Source organism: Sarcophilus harrisii, chromosome 6 (assembly GCF_902635505.1).
Source record: "Sarcophilus harrisii chromosome 6, mSarHar1.11, whole genome shotgun sequence".
NCBI lineage: Eukaryota > Metazoa > Chordata > Mammalia > Dasyuromorphia > Dasyuridae > Sarcophilus > Sarcophilus harrisii.
In genome coordinates, this window is record NC_045431.1 from 143,621,957 (window position 1) to 143,644,605 (window position 22,649).

The 22,649-nt window shown below is 33.3% G+C and overlaps 1 protein-coding gene across 6 annotated transcripts in view; it reads left to right on the plus strand.

The window, feature by feature from the left end:
• Positions 1 to 22,649, plus strand: part of RAP1GDS1 (Rap1 GTPase-GDP dissociation stimulator 1) — a 208,989-nt gene that overhangs the window by 136,960 nt on the left and 49,380 nt on the right. For 4 of the 6 annotated variants that reach the window (XM_031941855.1, XM_031941854.1, XM_031941856.1 and 1 more), the window contains one exon: positions 11,005 to 11,151. The exons of the other annotated variants lie outside the window; for them this stretch is intronic. In XM_031941855.1, coding sequence (XP_031797715.1) covers positions 11,005 to 11,151 — 147 coding nt within the window. The remainder of the gene's footprint in view (positions 1 to 11,004; positions 11,152 to 22,649) is intronic. 6 annotated transcript variants of the gene reach the window in all.

Genomic DNA, 22,649 nt, shown 5'->3' on the forward strand with positions numbered 1-22,649 from the left:
AAAGCTTAAACCTTATTTGCTTGAAAACCATAACAATGATTTATGCAAGTACAAAAAGAAAAATCTTTTTCAGAGGCCCAGCCACTGCAAGTCAGTGACTGCCTGGAATCAAAAGAAGTTAGGAAAGCACCACATTATGTAGCTTACTTCTAGTGAGCTTTTTTATTTTTATTTTTTGCAAGATCAAATCTCCCAATAGTGTGCTTTCAGAATCCTTTTGTTTATTTTTCTCAGCTACCATAAGAATAAAACATTTGCCAAACTATCATCTTCTCTCCTTTAAAATTTATTTTCAGAAAAAAAAGTATTATAGTCACAGCTGAGATCCAGCATATCTTTCCTGCTATATTATATATTATTCTCCTTCATGCACTCCACAATTTCTTCAGACAAACTTTGTTGCTATCCTTACACATGACACCCCATATCCTGCACTAGCTGTCCCTTATGTCTAGAATGCCTTCCCTTTTTATCTCCTCCTATTAGTATCCTTATTTTTTTTTTCTTCCAAAATTCATGAGCCAGTATAACTTATAAGGCGTTTCTTTGTCTCTTCTGAAAAAAACTGTAAGTTTCTGAGGGCAAGAATTATTTTGACTATTGTTTTAGTGATGGATTTTTGTTTGTTTTTTTGTCTATCACAGTGACTGTAAATAAATCATTGTCAGTGATTGAAAAAAAAAATGGAGTCTTCCCAGTGTGCTACCAGGTCGTTTCTGAATATGGAAGATAATCACGTTTTCAGTGTTGATTTCTGGTAGACAAATACTGATATATTCTTTTTCTCTTGGGGAGGGGGGAGGACTCAGAGGGAGAAGCTCTCTGAGTAAGTGATCTGTCCAGGGTCACACAAACTGGTAAGTATCTGAGGCTGTATTTGAACTCAGGTTCTCCTGATTCCAGTGCCTGCACTCTATCGTATCTATCTACTCCCATAGTGTTATATTCTTAAACATGATGATTGTTATCTCACTTTAATCCTTACAACAATTCTGTGAGGCAGAGAGAAAAAATAATTACTGTACTGCATTGTAGATAAGGAAAATGAATAGTGGTAAAGTAAAGCATCTTAGCTAAGACCACTAGTAAATGTCAAAGGTGAAATTTGAACCCATATCCTCTGGCTGAATCCAACATTCTTAATTTTCCACCACAGTTGTATGTTATACAGATTAATTAAAAATCCACAATTTCTGAATTGACAGTTTTGAATCCAGCTCATTTAGGGGGAGTTGAGGGGTGAGGGAAAGTAAGGTTAAATAACTTGCCCAGGGTCACATGGCTAGGATGTGTCTGAGGCTGGATTTGAACTCAGGTCCTCCTGATTCCAGGACCAGCACTGTTTTCCACTATGCCACATAGCTGCCTCACCAGCACATATTTGATAGATGTTTGCCTCTTGCATAATTATCAGGGAGAAATTAGTGAAGTATACTTTTTATGAATACTCAAAACTTAGAATGTAGTTCATGACATAAAAGGTCAAATATAAATGTCAGACACTAACATTTCTTTCATAAATTGTGAATCAAACAAATGTTTCACTTCCCACGTTGCTTGTAGAGAACAGGAATGATTTTTTCTTTACAAAAGCATTCACATTCATATCAGTAATGTCATCTTATAAAGATGTTAGACTGTTCATCTGGAAAGACCAAACCAAGACAAGTCCCATGAGTGAATTTTTATAAAATCATTCCATTTTCTTAAAAGAAAGTTTGGAGTTTTTTTCTTATGTTATAAGTAATTTTTAATATAAGAATTTAGATTAAGAACTGTTATAATACTATGTGAGAGTATTCCTGCTACTACTGGGATAGACCATTTCAACAGATTTTGCTGGGCTAAAAGAAATTATTTCATTTACGTATTCAATATTTAAAAACAACAACAATAATATTTATATATAGTGCTTTAAAGTTTGCAAAATGATTTACAAATATTATCCTCACATCAATCCTCACAAACAAAACAAGGTTCTGTTATTCTTATTTTTTTCATAGGCAAAAAAACTGAGGCAGACAGATAAAGAGTTACCACAGTCAGTATGTGTCTAAATCTAGATTTGTGCTCTTGACTTCATAACTTCAGGTCTATTGTTTCACCCACTTGCTAACCACTAGTATTTTATGCTGTTAGCAGTATGTCTTAAGATAATAGAGCAATCTCTGAACTACTGTTTAGATTAAATGTTGAAAATCAGAATCATAAATCAGATGCTAGAAGGGAACTCAGAAATCTAGCATGGCAAAATAATGTGGGTGCCAATTAGATGGGGAGGGATATTAATTTTATCCTTACCTTTGTGATATTCACAATACCAATTTTCTTGCTAAGTGTGTCCTAAAGTATGAACCTCCTCTCCTTCCCGTTCCACCTCTCCCCTATTTTTCCCTTCCCTTGCAACTTGACATTCAGGATATTAGGATAGAATCATCCATATCTTTTTTTCTTTACGTAAAAGATGACTAATTTTGTTGGTTCCAAATTTTAACAGCATATTCTGTATAATAGGTACAATGGGAAAAGTGCCAGTTTTACAGCTAGGGAGCCTTGGTTCAATTTCTTACTCTTAATAAGTTAAAATGAGGAAGTTATTAGCTGGCCTCTAAAAAGTTCCTTTCTATCTCTAAATCTATAATCCTATTGTTTTAATGAACATAAAATTACTTTATCAGAGTCCAATAATAATGGAATCTAAACATATCAATTGATTTGTGTGTTCTTTTTAAAATTACGTCCATGAATACTTTTATGGTAATTCTTTTGACTTTTAAAATGTCTTCTAAAAGCCATTTTTGGACATTATAGTACTTCATAATTCAGCAGAGGCAGTTCAGAAGTCGATTTCGAGCATAGCTTAAAAAAAAAAAAAAGCTGTTTCTAATTTATTTACCACAAATTTGTTAGATTTTTTCCACCAAGACTCCAAGGGAATAAATTATAAGTAAATCCAGTTTTAGAGATATCAAAATACTGATAAGGATCATTTTTTAACTGAAAAAAGAATCATTCCTCAGTTATGTGTATGGTAATATATAGGTATCAGAGGATTATAATTTAGAATAGAGAGAATCATTCAATCAAATCTTCCTCATTTTATAACTAAAGAGATTGAGGTCCAGAGAGGTTTGATAATTTGCCTGATTGTGATCACCCAACCAAACTGTTGCAGAAACAAAACTCAGGCTTCCTTGCTCTTAGTTTTATAAGCTAATTGGAAAAATGAAATATGTGTATATGAAATACAGAAGATATTGGCAACTGTGTGTTAATTTAAGGAGAATTGAATATCATGGCATTAAAGAAACACAAAGTAATGTGTGCATGAGTAGGAGCTGTTTGGTTTATATAAGGCTTCTTAGATGAGATTAGTTGAGTGGAATTGGTGGATATGGGATAATTGGGAAGATTGAGTGCATTTCAGCATGAGCTAAGTCACAGAGCTGGGAACTAGCAAGATGTATATGATGAACAGTGAAGAAACCAACCTGGATAAAGTAAAATCTTTTAAGTTAAATTTAGAAATTAAAGAATTACAGAAGGGCTAATTGACCTGTGGTGAAGAAGGAGGAGGAGGAGGAGAAGAATAGTGATAGAATTTAAGTAGTATACTATAGGCATTTATATAGTAATGAGGGTAGAGCACTGGGTCTGGCATCAGGAAGATCTGAATTCAAATTTGGCCTTAGACACTTAGCTATGTGGCTCTGTTTGCCTCATTTTCCTCATCTGTAAAATGAGCTGGAGAAGGAAATGACCAACCACTCTAGTATCTTTGGTCCCATAAATAGTCAGATGTGACTGATTGAATAACAATATGGTGTGTTACAAATATTACATCATTTTGTTCTTACAACAACCTTGGGAGGGTAGGTGCTTCATCTTATGGAGAAAGAAACTGAGTCAGACAGAGATTAAATGACAGCAATTATCTAGAGGCTGGCTTTGAGCTTGGGCCTTCTGACTCTTACTGCCTGTATACACCGAATTATGAGTACAGTTGTTTGAAGGTCTTAAATGCTTTGCTAAAGAAATCATTATATCTCTGGCATCCTATAATAATAATACTAAAATAATGTATTTCATTATCAAGAAACAATTTCCAATGTATTGAGTTCAATTGAACTAAAGCCTATTGCAATCATAAATAATTTCCTTAGGGAAGCTGTAGTAGCATTTATGCATGTGTATGTAAAGGTATATATTTATATATGAGAAAATAAAGGCATGTCCTCTGTAACTTTGTTCATTGGTTTTGAGAAAATATGAAACAATAAAAGAACCAACACCACAGGAGGCACATTCCTGCATAGCTAAAACATAGGCTATGATTGCTTTTTATGTGAATTAAACAGAAAATAAAGATGTTTATACTGGTAATGCTATTGACTCTGCCATTATCTCCCTTCCCCTCATCCCCACAATTTTTTTCCTATGTCTTGCAGAGCTGAGATTTTTTTCCACCTGGGCTAGGTGACAGTGCAAGCAGTTACAGCTAAGTTTGGCCCTTTATTCAGGTAGCAGGCTTATAAAGCAGGGAACCATTGGTGCTGCACAGCAGGTCTGACTTCTGTGTACACAGTTTCTGTCTCTTCCTTTTTTTACCTCCTCTGCTGCTCTTGCTAATTCAAAAGATGAAAAAGGGACCATAGATAAACAAGCAAAGAATGGGGGAGAGGGGAAAAGTTGTGAGTAAATAGATACAGAACTGTCCCCAGGATGGGAGACAAATGGAAAAGTGGTCAAAGGAGCCACTTAAAGGTGCTGAGTTTCTGTGATTTAAGAAGCAACTCAGTTTTACTGATTTTCATAATGTGATAGGAACCGGTGTGTGTGTGTGTGTGTGTGTGTGTGTGTGTGTGTGTGTGTGTGTGTGTGTGTGTGTGTGTGTAGATTTGTGATTTCATTGTTATAAAGAATTTCCAGTGCAGAAACTCCTTCTACCAAAGTAGAATGAGAATTGCCTAGGGAACTGAGATGTTGATAAAGGCTTTTTTTAGCCTTGGTTCCAAAACTAGTATGTATCAGAGGCAAGGCTTGAATCCAGACCTTCCTAAACTCCAAGGCCATCTCTCTTTCCACTGTGTTAATGTTTCTTTTCTTGTCAGTATTACACAGCAATCTGCCCTCTGTGCTTCTCTTAGGAATAGCTTCAATTGTAACCTAAAATATTGCTTCAGACTATCCTCTCATTATCCTTGGTTACTATGTAGGCTTTCAGTCATGTTTGTGTTCTCATCCAGGCCAGTCTGAAATAGTCATTGAAGAAGTATCATAATCATAGTCATTTTATGTTTGAATCTCAGATAAGGTATTTTACTGTTTTAAATGTCCTTAAATATATGTGTTTACATTTAAAAGGAAGCTATCAAGTCTGTCAAGAGAAATGTAATTTTTTAAAAAGTGTCTTTCCAGGAATACTTAAGTGTATATAAGATCAAATACCTGACTTCGGAAGGAAATTTTATAATCAAATGAGATTGTGCAGTTTCTTTCCCCTGACTTCTAAATATTATTTAAAGAACACTATTGGTTATTTGTTGATGATGGAGTTTTAGAATTCTTCCATCAGTGTTGGCATTGTCACTAATCAAATTGATTTATGACTCTTTAGAAGAGTCACATCTGGATACTATAATCTTGCAAGGTTGTTTTGCCATTTTAAAACCTAAGCCATTTCTCAGTAAAGGATATTTTGCCACTTGGCTCATAGCTGCTGAATATTTAGTGGGATTTCTGTTAAAGTACATGGCTGACAGGTTTTAAAGCCAGTTTTATTGTGTTTTCCTTCCTGTTTTCAGTTACATCACTTCACAACCACATTGAATACAAGATTTTGTAAAAAGAAATAGATAAAATGTTTCTCAATACCTGATCTTTGTCACATGTTCTTAAGTTAAATTAAATGTAACCATTAGAAAAAATTTTCATCAAGACAGAAGTCTTTGTATGTGCCTGTTCTGAACTCATCCACTGAGGCAGCTTTGAATTTAGAGATCTCAGACTTTGCAAATTCAAGTACTGTACTCATTTGCTGTTAAATCATTTTGTTTTTTTTCAACTAAAAAACAATGTTGAAATAGAAGATGATTTTTCCCATGTAACTTATTGATTAGCTTTATCAACACAAAGATTGCTCTTTGGAAAACCAGTATACTTCTAATATTTGTAGTTACTTGGGACCTTGACCTAGTGGCCAAGTTATTAAAAATTTGTTTGTTCTATGTCAAATATGTTGACACCTATGACATTGCTAAGAGCACAATAGAAGGTACATGAATATTAACTGATGATATCAGTGATGACTCTTCAGACTACATTCACATTTAGGATAGCTTAGTTTTGTGCAAGATGCTACTGTGATTCTTGGACCCTTCCTGCTTTATACATAGTCCCCCCAAAAGCCATCCCAAGTCACCATCAAAACTGGTGACTGTGTCACCAGTGGTGAAATGTAAAAGCTATATGTGTCCCTGAAACGCATGGCAAACACAGGAATCCCATGATCAAGGGTGCCTATGGCCAGGGCACATTGCTGACTAGCATGTGTTACCCATGTGATGTGACAGAACCACTGATCTCCTCAGGTGCTCTTGATCATCACATGCTCCTGTCGGCAGTTTGCAGAAATGCCTTTCTGCTCTCTCCTGGGTATCTCTGCACATCTTGTATTTGCAAGGTTGTCTCCCACTGCACTTGGCAGGACTTCAGCTCTTCAGGACCATCTGGCTTTCTACCCCTATTAATATGCAAGTCATTCCTGGACAAAGATAAGCTAAACTCTTCTGATATATAGTCATGAAGACTGAACCATCCCACTTGGGATAGTGGGAGGGAAGGAAGGAGAGAAGTGAGAGTGAAAGACACTAAAAATGAAAGAATTCACAAAGGGAAGAACAACATTTCCACCTTAAGTAATAGCTTCTACAAAGGCACTCAGGAGATTAAATATCATATTGTTGTTCTTGTTCAGTCATGTCTAAATTTTTGTGACCCCATTAGGAGTTTTCTTGGCTGAGACAGTGGAGTGGCTAATATTTCCTCCTCTAGCTCATTTTACAGATGAAGAAACTGAGGCAAAAAGAGTTAAGTGTCTTGCTCAAGGTGACAAAGCTAATAAATGTCTGAGACCAGATTTGAACTCAGGAAGATGCAGCTTTCTGAATCCAGACCTGGCATTCTATCCACTGCACCATCTAGCTGCCTGATATGGACAGCAGGAAATAGTCCATTCTGACTGGACTGTTAAATGCAGGACATGGCAATAATAGGTAATAAGTCTAAAAAGAGGCTAGAACTACATAATTAAATACTTTAAATGCCAAATAGAGTTTGAACTTTATCCTAAAAATAATAGAAGAACAAATGAAGCTTATTGAGCAGGGGAGTGCCAAAGTTAGCCTTGTGTTTTAGCACTATCAGTTTGGCAATTTTGTGAAGGATGGATTGGAACAGAGAATATCAGGATGAAGAAAGACGTCTTACGAAGACTATTGCATCAGATTAGATGAGAAGCATTGAAGTCCTGGATTGTAGGATGTTTGTAGTATGTATAGATATGTATACATATATTGGATATACTTTCATTACATATACATTCATATATATATATATACTTTCATTAGCTTCCGTCAATATTCATTTGCCACCTCTCCTACTTTAAAGTTCATTCCATTCCCTCTAGAACTTCATTACCATCATCTCTGGACTTCCAATTATTCTTCCTCCTCTCCAGTAAATTCCATACTACACTCTCTCCATATAGCTGAAGTGGAATTCCTGATTATGATTGTGAGACCCGCTTTAATTTTTTTGCAGAGAAACAAATGAAAATAGCTATAATTTAATCTTTGATATCCATATCCTTGATCCTTCTATAGAAAGCTAATAACAGTTTAGAGATAGTGAAGTTAAAGCAATTGGGGGGGGATAATATCTATTATTCTATTGGGGACCTTTATTAATAAAACTTTTTCTAAGTGTATAATTCAAATTAATATTTTTCAGGTCCTTTATGCAGAACACTTCTGGACATTAGAAAAGATATAAAGCATCATTTGCTACTTTTATAGAGCTTACAATTTAGTTGGGGGATATGACATATGTGTACATAATTATTTATAAAGAAATTCCTAACAACGTATGACATACAAACTAGATTATTTTATCCAAATGTCACTGCTATGTAGGTTTAACAATTCAATTGCCATCATCTATTTGGCACACTTTAATCTCCTTCTGGAAAATTCCAACTATCCTTTATTCCCATATCCTCCAAATAATTTTTCTGGTAAAACAAGTATGTAGAAGATAGCATTTTGGACAATTGACAAACATGGTGACAGAAATAGCTGTCTAAACAGGTGCATTTATTTGATGTCTTCAAGAGTAGGTTGTGTGGTAGGATTAAATATTTTTGGGGTACAGATTAGATTAGAGGGACTCTCAGGTCCCTTCAAGTGCTGAAATTTTATGACTGTAACTTTTGCACCTGGATTTTAGCCTGCCTTATGACCCTCCCAGACCATCTTTATGTCCTGATAGTTGGATTGTCCTGGTTGTTCAGAGGTCCTGGTTGGATCCAGTTGGTTGAGTAACTAGAATAAATAGTGAATTTAGAGCTAGAGAATGGAAACCCTGGCTAATCTATATCTCTGTGTGATTCACTATTCTTTATCCATCTATATGAAGACTTTTTTTTTTCTTAATCAGATTTTTAGAAATCAGTTTTGCTGCTGGCATGACAATATCGACAGGTTAAAATTATGACCAAATCCAATAAGATGAAATTTAATTTGGTTAATTGTAATATTCTGTGCCTGGGTGCAATTTTTTTTTTTAACACAAGTACAGAATGGGAAAAGTATAGCTAATATATTGGTATCTCACATGAAAAAGATTCAGGTTTTTAAAGGGTCACAAATTCAATAAAATAACAGCCAGAAAAAGTTAATATAATAAATAATTTCATTGAGAAAGATGATTTTAAAATAACTCCATAATATTTTTGCAAGACTGAAATGCAATCAGAATATTTATAACAAAGTAACCAAAGGTCCCAAAATTATTAATTGTTAGTAGTTCATTTCTCATTGTTACAGAATGAAGCTCAAGCTACACTTAGCTATGTTACTTTATGATAATACTGATTATTTTTTCTTCTCTGTTTTATGTCATGAGCGAGTTAATAACTGTGCTATTCACAGTTTTGCTTCATCTGCTATAGGCTTGCTGTACAGTGATAGAAATACTGGATTCTCCCTAGATTTAAAGTTGTGGTATTAATTTTACTGATGAAAAGGGATAAATATGTGAAGAGCCCCTGCTGTTCTGTAGGGTACATTAAGATTAAAGAAGAGAGGAATTGGGGTAAGGGAATAGTATAGCTATAATGGAAAAGCAATTATACTCTTGTTTCCTGGTGAAGTGTTATGTTGCTATAAGAAAAGAGTGAAAACCTAGTTTCTAGACATAATGATTCAGAATGCTTCTTGAACATTGTTTTATTATTGTGATGGGTATTAAAGTCATATCCAGAAATGCAAAATCTGTTCATGGCTCATAGAGTTGTGCCTGAAATAGTCACTAATGAGTCTCATGAAAATCTTTTAAAAATAAACAAGCACAATCATAATACAATGCAAAATCTCCTATCAACTTAACAAAAAACTGCCTTAAATATTTAGTAACTTTATATAACGATTGATGCAAGTACAAATGGTACAATTTGTATTCAAAATGAGACACTATAAAGTGTTTGTATTTATTGGATTGTAAAACTTGAACTATTTGATAATTTGCAATGCTATGCTGCTGCTTCTTGTCACTGATTCTGATTTTCATTTGAAGTCCACATATTTTAAAAATATCAATATCATTGATCCTTTTTCTTTTCCACTGTGAATTTAGGGAAAGAAACTGCAAATAATCCTGTGGGGTTTTTGTTTGTTTCATTGTTTTATTATAAACCTCAGGATCTATCTTTCAAGAGTATTTTTCCCTTCTTGAAAAACAATATCTTTCTTCCTTGTGAATATTTAAAAGTTGAAAAGTTAGAGGAAATGTTAAATGAGATAATATGTATACCAAAGGCTTTTGAAATAAAGACAGTAGGAATTTAATGAAAGCATTAGTAGTTCAATTCTCATTGTTACAGAATGAAGCTTTGGAGCTCAAGCTACACTTAACTATGTTACTTTATGATAATACTGATTATTTTTTCTTCTCTGTTTTATGTCATGAGAAATTTAATAACTGTGCTATTCACAATTTTGCTTCATCTGCTATAGGCTTGCTGTACAGTGATAGAAATAGAAATTAATAATTTGGGCCTTGTGATAGTAGCATTTAACTGTACTCTAGAATGGAGGGAAGTAGAGAAAATGTAATATAAATAATTTTTTAAGATAATTTGGACTAAGTTTGTACTTTTTGTAGTGATAGCAGGCAAGTTCAAACTTAAGGATGGTTTTTATGGTGACCTAGATCATCTTAAATTTTTTTTTTGGGGGGGGGGTGTTGTTTGGTTTTAGTTTTAGTTTGGTTTTTTTGAGAGCTGGGGTTACAGCTCCTCAGTAATCCATATTTGACAGTTATTGACAGAGTAGTATGTTGTTTAGTTGGCAATCTAAGAAAAATGAAAACTGTTGATAAAAATTCATTTTCTTCCTCTATTCTGTGTGGTGATGATGAATGATGATGATAATGATTAGTTTGGTGAAGAGTACTGCAATTACAATAGACCCATAATCTCCTTCATCTAACAATTGAAAATGATCTTTTTTTTTTCCTTCAAGAGAAATGATTACATTTGTTTTCTTACTCCATTTCAACAATTTTTTCTACAACCATTCATTCATTTAAACGATTTTGTGTCTAGTTCAGGACTGTTTTCCTCTTACTGTTTAAGATTGAATTTATGTATAACTGTTATATTTTGTGTTTGGAATTATAAGGCTCTTTTTTATTTTTTTATTTTTAATTTAACTCTTTGTTTTACAGATGAGGGCAGGAGTGCAGTTGAGCATGCAGGTGGTGCCCAAATTGTAGTTGACCATCTCAGGTCACTGGGCAGTAGCACAGACCCCGCCAGTGAGAAGCTCTTGACTGTCTTTTGTGGCATGCTGATGAACTATAGCAATGAGAATGGTAAACAAAACTCCTGAAAACTTCCTTTATCTCTGGGGGAAAAAGATAAAAAATTGTCCTTATTCAGATGAAAAATCCAAACCAAACAATTTAGATATACAATCAAGAATTCATAGGCTATAGAATTATATAGGCATATATAGAATATATAGGCATATATATACATATATATATATATATTACTTCTATTAGAAGTAAAAATAATGTTTCCAAAAATAGTCTTGCATTTATTATGAACTTGGGCTTTTTTAAGGTTACTTTATGTTACTAGACAGTATTAGAAAGTCAGTGATCTTCATCTTTCTTATAAGCAGATTTACAAAATCATTAATAAAGTTTCATCATGTAAGTTATAGAATCCATTCAATCTTATAGTTGGAAGGTTTCACAAAAGGTTATAAAGTTGCTAAATTTAAAAACTTTTCTTAGTTTAGCATATTGCTTTGATAAACAATCTTTAGATACATATTCTATAAGTGGATAAAATTATTGATCTAGAGAATGATTCCAATTAGGAAAATAACCATTAGGTGATGAATTTTTCTGGTCATAGCAACTTGTGAAGAGTCAGTTGATTAACACTATTAAAGTTGTGATTTACACAACTTGAAATCATTGAAGGGCTGACCATATCAGTGAAATTACAGATTTTAATTGAATATTAGAATAGGAAAGAAGTAAAAATTTCAATTTTAAAATATAAATAAACCTTAAAAAATTATATTTTTAAAAAATCCCAGGTAACTTATTTAGTACATTTACTATATATGTTTCCAACTTTTCTTTTAAAAAAGCAAACTAGAAGTTGTATCCTTCAAGGAGTTGCTAAAGTGATTTTCTTAAAGCACAAATCTGATCCTATCACTTCATAAACTAAATAAACGCTAATGGGATAAAAAATACACTATTTTTGCATATAAAACTATTCATAGCCTGTTCCTACCTCCTTATACCCATCTATATATCCTATACTCTAGTCATGCCGACATACTCATTTCATTTTCAAGTTCCATGTCCTTGCGCTATCTCCCAGCCTCTTTCTCTTTATCCTTGCTTGTAGAAGTGTGGGACTTACATTAAGAGTCACCTCTGGAGTGAGCCTCTCTTGGTTCCCCAAGCTGCTGGTGACTTTTTCTGTCTAAGGTCTCTTTGTATTTGTTTTATACAGTTAGTTTCTTTCTTTCTTTCTTTCTTTCTTTCTTTCTTTCTTTCTTTCTTTCTTTCTTTTCTTTCTTTTCTTTCTTTTCTTTCTTTTCTTTCTTTTCTTTCTTTTCTTTCTTTTCTTTCTTTTCTTTCTTTTCTTTCTTTTCTTTCTTTTCTTTCTTTTCTTTCTTTCTTTCTTTCTCTCTCTCTCTCTCTCTTTACCTATCTGTGTCTGGTTTATCCTATCTATATCTGTTTATCCTTTATTTTTCTATCTAACCTCTCTATATTTGTTATGTCTATCTATCTATGTACATGTGTGTTATTTCCCTCAGTAGAACATAAGCTCCATTAAGGGCTTGTTTTCACTTTTGTTTTTGTATCCTTAGCACCTAGCACAGTACCTGCCACATAGTTGGCACTTGCTTGATTTTGATTGTTCATATATTTATCAAACATGTATATAATAGGAAAATTGACAGTTAAATTATTTTCTATATTTTTTACTTAGACCATTTCAAATAGTGAAAATAACTTTCCTCACTCTAAAAGTACATGATTTCTGCACTATTGAAGAATTTTATTCTTACTTCTTTAAATTTGCAGTTCATAAAATCTTTTGCCATTAATTTACTATAAAATATTGCCAGTTCTATAGTATGCATGATAACATAAAAATGGAAACTCATAAGTAATCCACAAAGATTATTTCTCTCTTTCCAAATCTGACATTATAAGAATTAGCAGCATTAAAACACTCACATTCCCTTTTTTCCTCTTCTACTTTCCATCCTGATGTCGAGCAAGAGATGAGTGAGAATCTAGATAATCCGCAAAATGGCTAATCGACCCATCAATAATTAAGAGCTGACCATAAAATATATGGACTTAAGATACAAATAAGAAAGTAGCAGTCAATTATTCATGCTATTTCTATTTCCTTTGAATTCCATTTGGATTTGTGCATGTGGAGAAATAAGACAAGAGTTAATTGCCAAAACATAAAAGGGAACGAACCAAAAAATAATCATAGTAACTAATGCAGTATTGCATTATTCTTCGTGAAGGATAGTTCTTTGCTCTGTGACTGAGTGATCTATTTAGAAAACATATAGTAGCTTATTTGTTCAACATTTTAAAATGGAGATGAGTTCCCCAAAACATTTGGAATACTTTCAAAGAGGTGCTGATAAACATAACATAGAGATGTGCACAAATAGTTGCATGCCTACGTGATAAGTTAATGACTTCTAGGGGTCATTTTCACCCATGAAATAAAGTGTGCTACTCAAATAGCATGCTGAGCACTAAGTAGAGAATCAATGAGTTCATAACCTGTTTATCTTCAAATCATCTTTTCTCACTATGGGAGATATTCTATTGAAGCAATTTTTAAGTTTATTTGGAAAGTTTTACATTTTTTAATCATAATTTAAATTGTAATGTGATCTGAAAGGGATAATGCAGATTTTAAGTTCAGTTTTCAGAATTTTAAAAGGATGATTAAGAAAGAGTTCAATGTTAAATATTTTATCACAAAAGATTCTCCTCTTCTATCTTCCATTTCTTTTTTCTTTCAAGCTTTTTGTATTTAGGTTAGCAGATTGTGCAATAATTTGATGTTTCTTTACATTGATTTTCAGTGTAAATTTTTTTAATGTTCCATAGAGTTGTTGAAGCACAGTTTTATTCCATTTTTCCTAAAGAATTTGAAATCTTTTTTTTTTCAAATCAAATCTAAATTCCTTACCAATCATTAAACTATTTTGTATATCTAGAAGAGACTTTTCTACCAATAGAACTCTCAGAAATTAAAGACTTAATCTTTATTATCTCTTCTCTAGGAAGTTTTTCTTTATATCCATTACTGTCTTCCAGTGTAAAAGAAAACTAGGGTACTTATTTAAATGCTTATTATGTCACAAACACTACTGATACAAAATGTACATAAAGGGCAAGTGGAAAAGAAAGATGTTCAGGATGTGGAAAAGTCAGAAGGATGAGAAAGGAGGAAGAGACCTCAGAAGAAAGAGAACATAGTTGATGAGGTAGAGAACCTGGGGAACAAATTTAGTTTATACTAGCTTAAGCAAAGAGTATTTGCATCATAGTTGTTTTTGTTCTAACATAAAAAATTAATTCTGCTACAGACCTATCAGGAGAATTATTTGTAGCTATCCAGGAACTGTCATTACCTGAAGTTCTCTGTAGAATTAAAGTGCTTATGACTATGAAGATATTAAAATTGTCTAGAAAAGTCATCAGTATAGCTTTTCTAAAGAAAGCACCTCTACCTTTGGCTGTTTGTCCCCTTAATGGATAAATTCCAGACAACAATTTAAGGGCGAGGTTCTAGTCTGGGCACTGGTTGACTTAATGACTTGGGCAAATCCAATTTCTGACTCTATCAAATGAAACTATTATATAAGTCCTCCAACTTACTTAAAAATACATTGTGAAAGAAATAAAATATATTCAGGGTGATTTTTTGAACTCTTAGAATCCTCCAAAAGTCTTAGTCTAACAGTAGTAATTGTTGGGTTGTTGTGTTTACTTTCCAACAGACTCATGACTTTGTGATGTAGTGATACCACATGCTTCCTTTTACAACGTGCACAAAAGCAGTAAATGTGGTCTTAGAAATATAGTGCCATTTGGCAGTCATTAAAGTGCTTACTATGTGTGTAAGTCATTTTTTGGTAAATTAAATCATAATATGATGTAGTTAGATAGCTATGTAAAAGATCCTATAATGAATTCTCTCAAGTAAATAATCATCTTTAATTTCTCTTCAACATTTGTTCAAGGTTGAAGTACTGTGCTCAGTCCTAGGGCAGATATGATGGTAAATCAGGCAAAGCCCTGGCCTGCAAGGAGCTTATAATTTGGTAGAAATGATAAGGTATGTATTGTAGGTAATCTATATACATATGAGAAATAGAATGAGAGGTTTTAGAAATTAGGGTTTTCTTGTATCATTGCTACAGTGGATAAAATTCTGGGTTTGGATTTTGTAAGACCCAAGTTCAAATCTTGCCTCAGATACATACTTTATAACCCTGGGCACGTCATTGAAATAGCCTTCTTTCCTCTTCTGGAAAATGAAAGAGTTGGGCTTGATGACCTCTAAGGTCCCTGCCAGCTTTAAATGTGAATCAAATATTAATTGTCTACTATGTGCCAGGAACAATGCTAAGTGTTATGAATACCACAAAAGGCAAAAGCAGCCCCTGTTGACCTGAGGACCTTACAATCTCCTGGGGGAAACATCATGCAAATGAATATATACAAATAAGATAATTAAAACTAATGTCAAAAGGAATAATATTGGGTTTTCTTAAAGCAAGATATCTTTATCATTTTTTTTAAAAAAAGTTATTGATACTCATTTAGTTCATAAAAAATTTTTTTGAAGGAACCAACTAACTAAAAAAAAAAAAAAAAGGAAAAGTTCTATGCAACTTTTAAAGGGATTTCAAAATTCTGTTCAGAAAAGAAAGGAGACAAAGATGGAGAGAGGCCCTCTGACCTTAAGGAGATTATATTATATAAAGAAATACAAAATAATTTGGGGACAGGGTATATAGGGAGAGTACCTCGAGTACATTGATCATTTTTGCCAGTTTAGCAGAGGAGAGTATCTCTGGTGCTTGAGACATCTTTCTCTGTACCACAAGCATTGTTAAGTTTGAGTGGGGAAACTTATTTTGGCTCCCCTGTGAAGTAATGCCTAAAACCTCCTTTGTGGTCACTCTCTCCCCCATTGCTTCCTGATTTTGTTTATTTGTTCCCAGAATGTTACAGTAACCACTGAAAAATGCAGTGCAGTCAACAGTGGAATATCTGAAGGGCTAATGGTGCTTTGTGAGGCCCTAGACCAACCACTAAACTTCCCTAATCCCAAGTTTCATCCCTTGTGATAGAAAAGAGTTGAAGAGGGTTGATTCTTTAAGATCTCTATCACTTTTAAATTGTGAGCCTATTTTCCATTTTTATATTTGATCCTATAATCCATTTTTAAATATGATGCTGTTTTGCATAGCAAAACCATTGAATTGGCACTCAAAACCATTTGTTGATTGATTTTATGTTGTCTTTTGCACCTCCACATCACAAATATTCTTCATGCTAAGCAAGATGCTTTCTTTAGAATGTTTTATTTTTATTTTTTAAGTCCTTGATCATCTTTTCTGTTCATAGATAGAAGTGCTTTCCAGGTTTACTCCTATTTTCAAACATAGCTTATTGCAATTAAACATACTAAGTTGTATGCTCATAGTTTCTGGCTTTTAGAACTTAAAAACCTTCTCTTTTAGGGAGTAAATACAACTGTGGATTTATTTGTTTTTAAAGAAATAGAGTGTTCTGTTTATTAAATATCATCTTGTTAGTAAGTTTCTGGATTTTTCTCATGTACAGAAAACAGAAACTTTATGGTTAATAATTAAATCAATATTTTTAGATCAAAAAAGTAGCCTATACAGAAACTTGTCACAAACGCTTTTGAAAACACTTTATAATAGAAAGAGCATATGTTCTTGTGTATTCTGCTCCATCTAATAAATTAAATAGATCAGACTACTTTAGGTATAGGTATGATTGCATAGATGGTGATGGTGATGATAATATTTGTGCAGATGGAAGATTTTATGTCTGGACCATTTTAAAAAGCTATTTCATAGGGAAACTGTGAATAGGAAGATGATCTTGAGTAGGTGGATTTTTGTGAATATTGGGGACTACATTTGCCTACTACTTAAGTACTACCAAGTTTTAAAGACTGCCCAAGTTGTTTACTGAAAATTGTTCATGTTGAATATTGTTTAAAATGAATAGAACACTGGCTAAAACTTGGACTTTTTTTGATTATTTGTTATACAGATGTCTCCTGCTTAGAGTTAGTATATTCTTAAGAAGTTTGTGAAATTCAGAATTTGTAAATTGATTTAAAACAGAGATATTAAAGGACTCCTATAGTGTGAGTGCATTTACAAAGCAAAGAATCATTTTTATGTAAATAATTCCCTCAAATTGGCAAGTCCCAATTTTATATGGCATGTGCCTAAGAATATGTTAATCTAACCTATGTGTCCTTTCTTTCCTTCCCCTCCTACTTCCTTCCACCCTCACTCTTCCTCTTGCTTTCTTTCCCTCTCTCTCTCTCTCTCTTCCTATCCCTCTCCACCTTCCTTTTTCTTTCGCCCTCATCCTGCCTACCTCCAGTATGCCCATTTATTTCTATTCTGTTAAAGTGATAATAAGAAGAATTTAATCATTTTTCAAATGTTTTACAAATATACAGGGAAACCTTGCATTTTGTTTTTCTATGAAGCACTAACTTAGAGAATAATATTTTACTTATGGACTTCAAGTGTGCCCTTGGTCTAATAGATTTTTTTAAGTTAGCTTCATAAATAGGTCTTTACAGTGCTTAATAGTAGATTTTTTTCTGTGTACCATTGAAATGAAATATGTACTACATATTAGTGTAAATCATTGGCATAACTTAACATGTAAAAACATATGCAATAATAGGTGTATGTTTTATGGAAAAGGCTTCAAGATACTTTATTTTAAATTAATTCTCAAAGTCTGTAAATGAGCTCTTTATACAAAATTTTATGCAAAGATGAAGAATGATAGTTAAAGATAACAGTTGATGAGAAGGGTGCTTAGGTGCCTATCTACTCATTTATAGTTATTGTCCATTTTATTGTTAATCTGTTTGATCTTGATATTCTCAAAGTTTTTCTTCTCCCTTTTCTTATTTTAGTTAAATTTTAAACTGAATTTTTTTTAAACTTTCAAACTCTATGTGATTAGAATTTTTTGAGTTGATTAATAATTGCTCCTTTTTCCATGTCTTTTGGGAGACTTAAAAGTATGCCATCTATCAGGAGAAATGTTCTTCAGGCTTTATTATGACCAAGTAATCACCTTAGCAGTTATTATTAAGATGTCCCCTCATTAAGACTTTTTTTAACCTGGTTTTCATTTCTGTGGTTTCATCACAGAAGAATTTTATGTTAATTTTCTTTCATAAATATAATTAAATGGATCCTAAAGTTAATATCCTACATGTCTTTTTATTTTGATACACAATAAAAATAACCAAGAATTTTTAATGAGATTTGAGTAGAAAGCTGTATTTAAAAAGAAATTAATTAGTTGAGGCAATTTTATTACTAAATCCTTGTTAATAATTTAAATATATCATTCCTATCAATAGCCTTTACTTGGGTGGGTGAGATAAACATATTTTGGCATTTCCAAACCATTTAGTTTTTTTTTTTTGTGTGTGTGGCTGACCAGCATCACAAGTGTGCTGTGAAATACTTCTAAATCTTTACCTGAAAGTATATGATCTAATCTTAATTAGTGTGTTAAACTTAGAACTTAAAAAAAGGGGGTTCTTCAACTTGGGATCTTCTCTCCAGATCCCCATTCTTTGGAGTTTCCATGAGTGTCACCTGAAGAACATGGAACCATTGAAATTCAAATGTAGGTAGGTAAGTGTTCACACCAGCGCATGTGTTGATTGCCTTCTATCTCCCTGTATATGCATCTGTATTGCACCCTCTCAGTGCCTTCCCCTTTTTCCTCCCCATAGATCATGTAGGGCCTGCGTCATCTTGACATCACGTAATTCTGTAACACTGTATTTTTTGTCAGTTTTTGTCTGTGGTGTGTATCAGGATCTAGAATAAGTCTTAAGACTTTAATGACATTGTGTTGTCTGTCGAGAGACTGTCTTTCACATACATAATAAGTGTTTGCTATGTATGGGCCTGGGTCGCATTTTGTGAAGTACTGTGTTTGTTGAGCTCCAGAATACATCCACCTTGAGTTCTCTAGCCAGCCCTCACTTGGCGCAAGAGCCTCAGTATTGCTATGATTTTATTGGCTCATTCAGTTATGTTGAGGACAATACAAACTATTTCTGGTTCTAAAAAATTCTTCTCATCATTAGCAAGGAAAAAAAGAGAAGAGAACTTTTTCTTCAGATGTTGCTAGAAAATATAAAATAGGTTGAAGTAAATGATTGTTTTTTGTTCAGAGATGATCCTTACAAAATAAATCATAGTGCCATGATTGACAGCTGTTACCCATTTGACTTCCATTAATGTGTTTTCTTTGGACGTCAGGGGAACATATTAAAGATTTATTTTTCTTATCAAATTATGAGTCAGTGTCTTGCATATGGATGTGCACAACAATCATTCTAATAAACTGCTTAATTGCAATAGCACTAAATTCTAATTCATAATAAAGATCTTATAGTAAAAACTTTTCTGACATGTGAATTCAAATGAGTAAATTGAGATCTCCAGGAGAAGGATATTAGAGTAATATATAACATTGCCATTTCCCCTGAAAGTGTTGAGCACCAACACCTATGGCCAGTTTGCTCTGACTTCATTTTATTGCTCACTGCCACATCTGCCAGGAAGCTAATGAAATTTCAGAATTTCTTTCCTATCATGTGCTTAAATCTTCCAAATCCTACGTCCTTTTGCCCCCTGGGTCTTTAGTATTTGAGGAGGAAGCCGACTTATCTGTCCTGGACTTGAGTTGTGTAGAATTGAGTAGTTTTAGGTGGACAGATAGAAAGGACTAAAGTCTGAAATGAATCTATCCCAATTAGGTGACTGCCTGTTTTCTTTATTTACTTGTGTATATGGTATGTTTGTTGTATGTGAGTATATAACAAATCTGGTTCCCAAGAGGCTTCAAAGAGCATTATATTCTAGAAGCTAATTGATTTTTATGGATTCTAGCCATTTGTACCATTTGTCAAGTGGCTGTGCTAAAATTTTTCTCCTGCCACAACTACAAGCATTGCTGCTTGAACCCATATGAGCATTTTTGTTTTTGCTTTTCCTAATCCATTAGCTCTTATTTTCCCTGGCAACAAAATCTGATGTTAAAAGAGCAAGGAATCTGTGTTGGCAATAAATACCAAGGTAAGGTAAACACTGAACCACTGATACATGGCATTCTCTTTCTGGACTATCCCTCCCAAAAAACTTGTCGTCCTTGATTTTCCTGGAGCATTGAATTTTGAGTTGGTGCCAACAGAAGTGAGGGGGTATGCAGTGCTCTTACACACACTTATATCCATACAAAACACATACATACCCATATATACACACACAGAGTGAAGTTTGACACTCAATGCATGCGCTAGTGCTCACGCTTACGTACTTGAAATTGAATGATTCAACAGCTCTGCAGTATTTGAAGCGGTGCTCTTCCCTAAATCTAAAACAAACCAAAAACCCCCCACAAAAATATTGCTAAAGAAAAAGGATCTGCAGAGATGATCCAGTAGGAAAGAACTCTAGTGACTGGTAAGTAGCTGAATTTTTTCCAATGTGCAAAGCCACACAGTGCATGATTTCTATAAATGCTCAAACTATGGTAGTCAAATTGTTCTGTCTACATAGCTAAATTAAATCATTATCAGATTTTGTGTTGACTTTTCTTGTATTTTTTTAAACTAGGCTTGTTGTTGATTTGGCATAATAAACTCCCTCTTCCATGGCAGATTTGCAGTAGCTTTCTATTTATTGTCTGGAAATTAAGTGATTTGCCCATGGTCAGATAGCTAATATCAGTGGTTGGTAGAACTGAATCCAGTTCTTCTTGACTTCAAGGCTGGCTCATTATCAACACACTATTTCCCAATTTTTATATTAAAGAAAACCATACCTAACATAAAGGATATCATTCTGTTTATTTTCCCCTCATACCTTCTAAATAATTTACTTCCACCAATGTTTTGTTCTTTCTCTGAGACCCCTTTTTAAAGGTTCAAATTTCTAATTCTGATTTCTAATCCCATATTAGATTTGAAGCTATTTTAAGCCTGGAATGAATGAATCCTTATCTATAATTGTCCTCCCTTTTCAGATTTAAGGATTTTTATGTAAAGGGCTCCTTTCTTAAGGAAGTATTCCCCTTCCTTCACATTCACCTTCTAATACGGTTAAAATTTTCACAGAAACCCAATAGAATAAAACCCTATTCTGTATGTAAGTAGTCTACTGGATTGTTTTCAGAAACACTTGGCTGTTCTCTCTATAAGCTGTACTAAAAGTCATAAAAAGGAAAAATAACCCATTACTTCAGAAGCCACTAGCAAGATCTGAGAAAAATGTATTTAGGAATGAAAGGGATTAATACCCTCAAAAAGAAACTGGGACTTAAAAAGAGGAAGTGGTATCCTTGAGGGTCATACAAATAGTGAGAAACAGAAATTGGATTGCATCCCAAGACCTTATAGTGTGAATCTAGTACTCTCCTGCAAATCATGCTGCTCCCCAATGACTTCCACCCCTTATCCACAAATGCAGATTGACTGTGATGCTAGCTGAGGCATGCCTGCTGTGAATAGAAGTTGTTTTGATGAAAATTCATAGATTTTTGTCTTTTATTAACCAAAAGGTAATTTAAAAGAACTTGGATAAAGTAACTTTAAAATGACAATTTTCAAAAGTTATTTGAAAAATAATATTATAGTCAGTAATGAAGAAAAGAATATTGTATAAACTTAAATATGTGATCCTCTTTCCACTTAACATTTTTGCTAGGGAAATTATTTTTGTTTTGTTTTGTTTTTATCCTTTTGCTTTACTCTAAGTGCCTTTTTTTTTCTCATTGTCCAATGAAAAGCCATTGTGGAAATGTGAACCACATATTGGGATGTTAAAAACCTGTCATGTAGGAAAAACCTAATGATAAATGTAACAAGTACCCATTGACTCTTAACTCTGCTCACTTATAAAATTAGTGTTTTTTTCCTTATTACCGAGATATGTCATTATAAGTTTATAAAATGGACAATAGGAAAACACTTGAAATAACCCACTTGTTTTCTTTTTCAAATGATGCTTCTTCCTAACAATCTGAAAGAAAATTCTACTTGCAGACATCCAGAAATAACTTGTTCCTTTTTATTATGCCTTTTTTATTACTCATTATAAAATACTGCCTTGGAGGATTCTGAGAATTTTTTTCTTTTTCTTTCTTTCTTTCTGGCCTTTATTAAACTTGCTTTTTTCCTTTAAGCTTTTCATATTCTTCGTGATTTCCTGCAATTTCATTTACATACCAGATGACAACATTATGCACCATGCTTCTTAAAAGAGCCTGATGAAACTAGTTTGGTAATTGGGTCTACTATATAAATCCTTCTTGGTATTAAAATTTCCATTTATTATTAGCAAGAGTCAAGGCTCAAAAGTTTTGAGCCGGTAATATTCATGCTCTCAAGATAGAGCCCTATAGATACAGATGCTTATCTTTATCTATGGAGCTTTACTTCAAATTAAATAGCATTGGGTTCTCACTTG